The 9,529-nt window shown below is 41.1% G+C and overlaps 4 protein-coding genes across 4 annotated transcripts; 3 read left to right on the top strand and 1 right to left on the bottom strand.

Moving 5' to 3' along the window:
* Positions 1 to 119: 119 nt before the first annotated feature.
* Pmar_PMAR005895 (hypothetical protein) lies at positions 120 to 4,042 on the top strand (the record flags this gene model as incomplete). Its single annotated transcript, XM_002769790.1, has 20 exons — positions 120 to 155; positions 206 to 259; positions 304 to 393; positions 445 to 671; positions 748 to 826; positions 874 to 960; positions 1,008 to 1,133; positions 1,179 to 1,298; positions 1,369 to 1,489; positions 1,554 to 1,735; positions 1,785 to 1,884; positions 1,931 to 1,981; positions 2,024 to 2,165; positions 2,222 to 2,309; positions 2,369 to 2,563; positions 2,611 to 2,780; positions 3,186 to 3,268; positions 3,331 to 3,689; positions 3,732 to 3,852; positions 3,909 to 4,042. 20 exons carry the CDS (start codon positions 120 to 122, stop codon positions 4,040 to 4,042), a joined length of 2,565 nt encoding a protein of 854 aa, XP_002769836.1.
* A 160-nt stretch (positions 4,043 to 4,202) lies between these two features.
* Positions 4,203 to 5,799, top strand: Pmar_PMAR005894 (hypothetical protein; the record flags this gene model as incomplete). Its single annotated transcript, XM_002769789.1, has 7 exons — positions 4,203 to 4,264; positions 4,636 to 4,729; positions 4,862 to 4,978; positions 5,045 to 5,190; positions 5,242 to 5,326; positions 5,473 to 5,654; positions 5,712 to 5,799. 7 exons carry the CDS (start codon positions 4,203 to 4,205, stop codon positions 5,797 to 5,799), a joined length of 774 nt encoding a protein of 257 aa, XP_002769835.1.
* Positions 5,800 to 6,309: 510 nt separating this feature from the next.
* On the top strand, positions 6,310 to 7,553 carry Pmar_PMAR005893 (hypothetical protein). Its single transcript, XM_002769788.1, has 9 exons — positions 6,310 to 6,386; positions 6,430 to 6,496; positions 6,543 to 6,653; positions 6,737 to 6,820; positions 6,869 to 7,030; positions 7,077 to 7,177; positions 7,225 to 7,323; positions 7,379 to 7,441; positions 7,491 to 7,553. The coding sequence occupies exons 1-9, from the start codon at positions 6,330 to 6,332 to the stop codon at positions 7,521 to 7,523; spliced, it is 777 nt and encodes a 258-aa protein (XP_002769834.1). The 5' UTR covers positions 6,310 to 6,329; the 3' UTR covers positions 7,524 to 7,553.
* An 822-nt stretch (positions 7,554 to 8,375) lies between these two features.
* Positions 8,376 to 9,423, bottom strand: Pmar_PMAR005892 (hypothetical protein; the record flags this gene model as incomplete). The annotated part of the gene is made up of 5 exons (XM_002769787.1): positions 8,376 to 8,593; positions 8,682 to 8,805; positions 8,884 to 9,025; positions 9,063 to 9,279; positions 9,345 to 9,423. The coding sequence occupies 5 exons, from the start codon at positions 9,421 to 9,423 to the stop codon at positions 8,376 to 8,378; spliced, it is 780 nt and encodes a 259-aa protein (XP_002769833.1).
* Positions 9,424 to 9,529: the final 106 nt, after the last annotated feature.

The raw sequence follows: 9,529 nt of genomic DNA, 5'->3' as shown, positions 1-9,529 counted from the left end.
CACAAGGAAGATCATGTAATATATAATATACTTATTCTTGTTATTATTAGCTTTAGCAACAGCATGATGATGAGGATGGTATGGAGAATGCGGTAAAGTCAGCAGCATCCCCACCTAGTATGGATAATCCTGATTTACAAGCTATAGTTAATAAGGTGATATACTCATCTCGATCTTGACATAATAGTGATATCCTTATTGGTAGGTATGGCCAGCATTGATGAAAGAGGTAGAAAAGAGGAGTACTAGTATGGAACAGGTATGAACAAGTGAAGGTTGATCATCATCATCATAATGGTGTAGGATCTTATTAAACGACATAATATTAGGATGATGAATGAGATGCAAGAGGTTGTTAGACAGATTAAGATAGCTAAAGTCCGTAATGATGAGGTACTAGTAGTAGTCTTATCATACTCTAGTAGTAATGATACCACTTCTTAGGTCCTTAGAGCCTATCATGCTAAACATGGTGAGCTTACACGTGCTGTTACTGATGTTGTTGAGAAACAGCAGAGTATGAACAATGATATAGAGGATGTAAAGAGGAAGATGGCACAATTGAAACAAGAGTTGACATTGAGATGTGGGCAGAATACTGAGCAATTAGCTCAACTTAAACATACTGTATTTACAGCTTGGCAAAAGGAGAAATCTGATGTCCAACAAAGGTAATTATTAGAATAGTATTAATCATCGTTTATTGTTGCTTATCACTGGTGTTCATACTTTCCTCTTCCTCCTCAGAGTTACTCAACTATATCGTAGTGATCTAGCTCTTGTTCTACAACAATGTGAGATGAAGTTAAAGGAGAATCACTCCCAGGTATCATCATTACTTAGATATATTCATCCATCATAATCTATTACTAGGTTATTGGTTTGAAGAAGCAACTTCGTAAGTTAACGGCTAAGGTAGAAGGCAACAATGATGATGATGATGAAGAGGAGGAAGATGTGGTAAGCATATGATGTTGTCATATTGTTGTTATTATTATTATTACCAGGCAACAGAAGATGATGAGATGATGGCATCATCATCGTTTGATCTTACTAAGATTCTACATGATTCTAAAGTAGATGATGACCATACTCAACCTACTGAGAGCAAGCCACAACAACAAGCATCTACAGTAGTACCAGTAATAGTGATGTATATGTATATAGATTCATGTTAGGTTACTCCATCATCTGGCGTTACAACCACAACACCAAACCAACAACAACCTACTACTAATACTGCCACTACCAGTACTCAGCAGTTATTACAACAACAGATCACAGCTGCTCAACAGCAGGTTATATACATAACAACAACAACAACATCATCATCATCATCATTTCAATACCGTTATTGTTGTTATTCAGGCAACAGCGTTCGCTGGCCAGAGTCAGCAACGGCCTGGTACTCAGTCATCATCATCTTCTCCAGCACCATCATCAGTTAGTGGTATGTCTAATATATCCAAGTCTATTGCTGAGGTCTTAAGTAGAAGTAATAGTAGTACTCGTATGATTGTAATAATGGTAGTATTATCGTTATTATTATCTAGGTAGTAATCCAGCTGCTACCCAATCGGGTATAGCTCAATTGATGGCTAATCTACCAAGACAACAACAGATACAATTACAGTTACTGGTACAACAGCAACAACAGGCTCGTCAACAACAGCAGGCTGCTCAGTTAGCTGCTACTACTAATACTGCAGCAGCAGCAGCACATCAACAACAACAGGTATATATCATCATTAACACTAATGATAGTAGTATAAGTAAGCATTCAGGCAGCAAGAACGGCGGCTCAAGCTTCTGCTTCTGCTGCCGCACATCAAGAAGGGAAGACCCAACAAGCTACTGGTCAGGAATGGGGTGGTATGATACAAGGTAATCGTAACATATAGTATAATAATGATGATGACCAAGTATTCAGCTTTGGCAAACAAGTTGGGAACTCAAGTACCTCTCCAACAACAACAACAAGGTAAGCGTATAAAACCAAGTTTTAATCATTATTATTCTACAGGATCTACACCGACTCCAACACCATCTCCCTCGACTACTACTCAAGTAACTAATGCTCTACCACCATCATCATCAGCTACTACTACTACGCCCTGCCCATTCTTCACTACCTTTGGTTGGTGTAAGTTTGGGGATAAGTGCAGGTAATAGTAGTCTTAATCATCATCATCACATTGTTGGACATGATGACTACTCTTAGATATGTACATACTTCTACTGGAAGGGAACCACTTCGTCATCTACCTCCAGCTATGATAGCACAATTACAACAACAACTATCAGCTCAGGTTGGTGATGATGATGATTATGATCGTGATGCTTATGATAATAATGATGATGGTCGTAGGTCCAATCTGGTCAGATAACAGGTTCTGTTGGTCTTACTCAAGCTATTGCAGCATCAGCTAGACAGGGAGCTCAGCATGCTGCTGCTCAAGCTGCTGCACAACAAGCTGCACAACAACAACAACAACAACGTCACACTCCCACTGCCACTCCCCCACCACCATCTTCTATTGATCAGCATGGGGCTAGACCTCAGGTTATAATGAGTCTCATGCTTATTCAGTCTATCACTACTACTATTAGGTATCTACTACAAGTACTCCATTGTCATCAGCAGCCTCAGCAACAAGAAGTGGCGGCCCCACTAATCAACAGAGTCTGATGGCTGCTCAGATAGCTTGTCAACAAGAAGCCATGGCTATGGGTCGAGCTAAGGCCAAGACATTGCCATGCAAGTTCCATCAGATTGGCAGGTTCGTTCTTCAACAACTATTACTATCTTTATAGTGTGTAATGGTAGGTGTGCTTATGGTGATCGATGTGCCTATAATCATGATATTATATCTAATACACCCACTACTATCCAACTACCTACTACTACTACTCAATCATCATCATCATCATCTCAACAACAACATGTGCATGTATCGGAACGTTATTTGGACCAAGTAGTAGTAGTAGCATGTTGTTGTTGTTGCTGATGATGTTGTTACTCTCGCTCATATTGGGATATTATAGGTCCTTGGTAATCTAGAACAGCAACAGAGTCGTCATCGTCAGGGTGTTGGTAAGTATTATCTTTCCTTATTATTATACTTGATTATTATTATCATAGATGCCCCTCCTAATCGTAGTGGTGGTGGTAGTGGTTTCGGTAGTGGATTCAGTGGATTACATCTTCCTACTGGTACACAAGCTGATGTTACAGCTCAGGCAGCAGCTAAGGCATGGGGGACTACAGGTACAGTCAACAACAATCATAAGAAGGAGTAGTAGCATTACGTAGGATATATATCTATTTAGGTCTAGGATCTAATGCAGGAGCGTGGACCACTGGAACTGCTGCTGCTGCTAGTGGTGGTGCTGCTGCTACTGGAGTACCTTCAACAACTACTCTTGTTCCTGACTCTACCTCTTGCTCTGTGGCATCTGCTGTTGCTGCTGCTCCGAATACTAGACCCAAACAGTTAGATCAACAACAACAACAACATCGAGAAGCATCGATGGGTAGCAACAGTAGTAATGCCCCTCCTCCTCCTCCTCCTGGAATCGGTAATAGAACTACTGCTGTTGTTGCTGATGGAGATGCGCATGATCATCATCATGATGATGTTGCTCATGAGGAAGATGTGGGTATCAGGGATGGTGAAGATGATACCGAGGTAATCCTTGGAGGAAACATTGTATATTATTATTATTGTCAGTATGATCAATGGAATGCTATGACCTTCGACTTGGGGGATGGTGATAATCTTACTACTACTACTCGAAAGAATCGTCTACCACAATCATCACCTTCTTCGGACTTCTCAGGACCTCCGCCAGGTAAGTCTACTTGATAATACTGCCGATAATGATAATACTGTTGTTCATGCTACTAGGTCTTGGTATTAAGCAGAAGGGAAATGAGCATCTTACTCCACCACCAGGTTTAGTGGCTACTAATACTACTACTAGCTCTACTAACACTAACACTGACAGTAACAACAACAAGAAGAAGACAATGAAGAGATGATTTTAAGCACTGCTGCTGCTGCCTCTTAGATTGATAGTGAGTGGTAAGAAGTAGTAGTTTTTATTAAAGTTGGCGGCCAACTTATCATCATCTTGACTGCTGCTGCTGCTTGGCGGCCTCAGGGCAGCAGCATCGGTATATCTAATACTACCTCCGTCGTATGGCATCATATCTACTACTATGTTCTTTCGTCGCCTACATCAATTTAGCAGCTATGTATTGGTGAACATTCTTAGCTGGTTATGTTGTTGTTATTGTTGATATAAGCCTATGATAGTTGGATAGAGCATTTCCGTATGTTCTACTACTCGTACTATCATACCTACTGCTACTATTAGTCATCAGTCGTAGTTATTATCATTACAACTACTACCAATCATTCAACATATTCATACTTGAGTTGATCAATAATACCAAGGGTATCATCATTGGCTAACCCCAAGGAATACTTTCTTATACTCCATCACTGGTATTATCAATGGTAGCAGCAGCAGCAGCTAATATGATAGGAAGAAGAGGAGGACGAGGGATGTTACGTCGCAGTCTACCTCTGTAATAACTTTTTATCAATACTCCATCATTATCTTTTACAGCTTATTCTTACATGATTTCCGCATAAAGACTTCAGCCACTGGATATCCAGCCTATACTGGAGCTCAACATCAGTTCGTGAGTAAAGAGATACCGGTAATATTATTAAAAGATGTACCTCGTCTGGGTGTAAAAGGTGAGATAGTTATGGTACGTCGAGGACGAGCTCGTCATTTCCTGGTCAGTAATCTTTATCAACAAAACAAATGAATCATTTAAAGTTGGAAGGTACCGCAGAAAGAAGCTGTGTATGCTAGTCTGTGGGAGAATGTTGATATGTATGCTGACCCAAGCCTTATAGATAAAACAGCTGCTACTATCATTGGAGTTGGTGCTAAAGGAGAAGTACTACTATTAATCGTACTTTAATAGGATGTCATTGTCATTGTCATTCTTTCATGTTACGTCTAGTCACGTCCATTTGATTGGATACAACACATAAGTCTTCAATTTATATGTGAAACTCGTGGTGGCGGTGGTGGATCAGGAGTTACTTCTGAGGAACCCTTGGCGGAGTCTCTGACTCATTTGGATATTCTCGAAGCTTTAAGCAAACAGTAGCATCGAGTTCAATACATTCCTCCTCCTACACATACTCCTACTTACAGACATGAATTGGATCTATTACCTAGTCAATTGGATATCCTACCCCATGCCGCCGCCAGTGGTATACACTATTCCGGTTTACATGAGGTCATCAAACTGTTGTAATGATATTTCTAAGTTTCATGTTAGGTTCGAATAACATTGCCCTTTAAGACATGGACCGGGACCTATAACATAAAGGTTCTGATTATCATTGGTATGTTGTGTTGGATGATGAGCGATGTACCTTGTAGGTACATGTAAGATCACGTGCTGCTTTAGAGGCTGCAAGGAAACGAGCCAGCGATGCTCGAAAAGCTAAACTGGCTCAATTGGCCAAGTTTGATTTCAAAGAAGAGAAGTCCATAGCGACAGATCTATCGGGAGCATGGGCTGAGGATGAAGATAAGGATGAGGATGATAAGGCCTATCTCATGTATCATCTCATTATTATTATCATCCATATTATAGTAGTATACACATCATCTGGTAGGAATCCTCGTCGAGCTGAATATAAAGCATGGTTGAAACGTAAAGCAGAGGAGAGTACTAAAGGAAGTGATGTCCTACGAGATGAATGAACATGTGTTTCTGTGTGGTAATAATCTTGGGTTAATAGTATTGTTCATGTTAACTTTAGTCCACATTACCGTTGCTAATGCAAGGACTGTTATTATGCAACTCGATGCTCAGCTATGCTGTCCAAGTATTGTCATAATTACTACTATATTATTCCATCATAAATAATAAAGATTGATGATAGACCTTACATCATATAAGGCGGCTGATCTGAGATAGTAGGGACTAATAAAGGTCCGCCTGAGTTAGTCCTCTTTATACTCCTATATAGTTCCCTTTATCTACTATTAAAAGAGTTGCCTGATCAACTTCCCAAAGCCCTTTGCGGTAACACCTCTCATCAGTCCACTAATGAACCTTGTACTTATACCCACATTACGAAGATAATCCCGTACAGCATGTACTAGTATGATGATGGCAATAGGCTCAAACACAACATCTAGTCAACTCGGTCCAAGATGCTACGTATATTCGTGGCGTGTGACGGAATCTATGATAAGTTGATGATGATCAGCACTTGAGCTTTGTGAGAATGTCATCTAACCTCCCACCGTCTGAAGAGGCAGTTGTTGAACTTGATGTCTCAGAGGTAATCCATCATTCATTATCATTACTATCATCATCATTATTAGGTGCAATCACCAGCAGTTGCAGCCGCCCCTACAGGAACTACTACTGAGGCAGCAATTGTAGTAGATAGTAATAGGAGGGATTGAAGGGCGGCAGGGCTTAGTATTGGTGACAGGCTCATCATCGAGTATAGATAATGATGGATCACAAGAAGGGGATAATACAGAAGAGGGACAAGTGCAGGAACCTCCTACTAAGGTTCAACGTACTGAAATAAATGTTGATGGTAGTAGTAGTAATAGGTTTATCGTTATCAGTCGAATCCAAGAAGCATAGGGATCTTAACAGCTTGAGGCTTATTGATTTTAGGAGTTCCCGAGAATAAAGTTTTCATTGGCTGCATACCGCAGACTGTATCGGATGAGAGATTGAAGAGAGAACTCAGGGGCATCGGTAATGATGCCACCAGCTCTACCTTCCAACTCAATGCTTATGAATTAGGATCCTCTACAGAGGAAAGGAGTCAACCAAGGAAGATCCTTGGGTTGTGTTATGTTCGGGATGGTCAACAATCAGATCGTGGTGTCGCCTTTGTGACCTTCTCTAGTAAGGAAGAGGCTGAGGAATGTGTTAATGAGATGAACGGCAAGCTCGTTTTCAAGAGTAGATAGTGGTCATCATAACTATGTCATGATGGGTTAACATTCAGATGCCAATAGACCTGTTCATGCAAAGTTGACCTGTGAAAAACTGCATGAGAATCTCTCTGGTACAGTATTCGACAGATCCCCTAGTATATATGGCAAAAAGGTAGTATACTCATATACTACTTGCTACTTATCATCATTCCTAATAAGTTACCCCATACTCATTGGACTGAGTATACTGCTGATGATACTGGATTGGTATATTACAATAATGATACTACTGGCGAAAGTGTATGGGAGAAGCCAGAGGTAGTACTAGTATTAGTAGTAGTTACCTTTATCTATTGTTAATAGTATTTCTTAGTGTCTTGCTGAAGCTGAAGAAGATCTTCCACCCGAGCCATCACCTACTGACACAACATCTGAGGTATTCCTATTTACACTTCCTTTTCATGTCCACTTTGTTGTTATTCTAGGATGGTGGTGACGAAGAGATTCAGTGTGATTGAAGAGGTATTGGTGATTAAGATACGTTTCACTACGTCTAATGTTTCGTTATTACAGTGATTAATCACAGATATAGCCGATATATTCACGATGCATGTTTTGTATGCGAATAGGCAACACTCTACCAACTCACTCCCATTTTCTTTTGGGCTTTGGCGGAATCAAAGATTATTTGCATAATAAGAAATTCAACGATTCAGTGCGATGAGAGATGAATGGTAAGAGTTCTCTACATGAGGTTTCAGTAGCAGAACTGGTATTACTGGTATCATCATTTCAATTCATTGTGTATCAGTGCGATGAGAGATGAATGGTAAGAGTTCTCTACATGAGATTTCAGTAGCAGAACTGGTATTACTGGTATCATCATTGAATAACAGCTAGGTTGTCAGGCACTCAATTTACGCAGCCACTCATGTAAGGGTGAGCACGCAATCTCGTACCATATAGTTTAGCGATCCGAAAGAAGACAGATACCAATTGTAGTGGTATCGCCTGTGACACATCGCTCATCGTAGACATCAACTTGTAATAACACGATACTGACTCGTTAGAAAATAATCAGGAATGTTGAATTCCACAGATAAAAACTAATGGCGCCACAATCTTGAATAGCATCAATCGATCATTACTGACTGGTCACTCCGTGTCAACCGATAGTAATACGCTGAATCTCTAGGTCATACAAGGAGTATGATGAACAAAATACCAACCCGAACTCCCTAGAAGGCCTCTCTTGCATTCATTGGTCTTAGTAGACTCTATACGACCCTTTTGAATAGCTGAAGCCTTGCCCCATTGGACCATATGACCAGTGCCAGGAGTAGATTTCGCACCCAAAAACGAAGCAAGCATCATTGGGACCGAGTGAAGTAGCAAACATACCAGCACCCCATGTCCACCAAGTGTGACGAAAAGTTGCAATCACCAACGGCAAAGATGTGACCTCCACCGAATAGCGATTCAGAACCATCATCATTCAACTGAGTGACTTGTAGGTTATTGTTAACACGAATCCATCCACCACCACCAGGACCACGTTTCTTAACATCCTTCTCTTTCTTATCACTCTCTAGTAGATTATAACCAGTAAGAGTCTCCTTAGGTATGTGCCTTGACACCAATGCAAATAAATTTGCATTCCGGTTTACCATTCATACCTATCTTAATGAAAAATGCCCGATCATCAGGAGCATACTTGATACCGTAAGTAACCTTGATACTTTTCTCCTTCATGTAGTGATTGCAATCATCAGCAGCAGAGTTCGGTAGAGGACCGAGGCACTTGGGTAGGAAATCAATAATATGTAACTTGAGATTGGGAAAGTAGTACTGTTACTCTGTGACCTACTCGACACCTACTATGAAACCAGCACCAACAACGAGAACTGATGCCTTCTTCTTATTCAAAGTCTTCAGCTTCTCATGCTCTTCAAAAATACGTTTACCCCGTCCCTCGATGAACCTCTCATCGATGAGGCCAAGACCCCTCAGGTCGAGCATCCTCGTGAACGGTCGGGAACCAGAGACTCTCGCCCCACTTGTGGAAGACACCAAAGTTACAACCAGCTGCAATAATGCAGTAATCAGAGGGGACCTCTTCAGTGGTCTCAGAGAACATAGGCTTTACATGAGCTACCAAACGGCTACCATCCAACTGTTTCACTTCACCCCATAGGAACTTGATACCCCTCTTGCGCTCTAGCACATGTTGATATGTGAATGATAGAGCTTCATAATGACCGGGATGGACAAAGGCTCACAGAACACCTGGAGTGTACTCGGAGTACTCCTAGGCATCAGTCAAGTAACCTCCAAGTTACTCGAAAGGTCATGCGCAGCGAAGAGACCGGAGAAGCCACCCCCAATGACCAAGGCTCGACGCCTATTCCCGGATGCCATGATGGAGGGATAAGATAGGGACAACAGTGTTGATGAGTACGAGTATACCGCACGAAAGCGTTCGATCGATTCCATAGCGGTCGGCGGAGCGAAACGATTCATGTTC

Source organism: Perkinsus marinus, assembly GCF_000006405.1.
Source record: "Perkinsus marinus ATCC 50983 genomic scaffold scf_1104296964856, whole genome shotgun sequence".
Taxonomy (NCBI): Eukaryota; Perkinsozoa; order Perkinsida; family Perkinsidae; genus Perkinsus; species Perkinsus marinus.
This window is presented reverse-complemented; position numbering and strand designations above follow the sequence as displayed.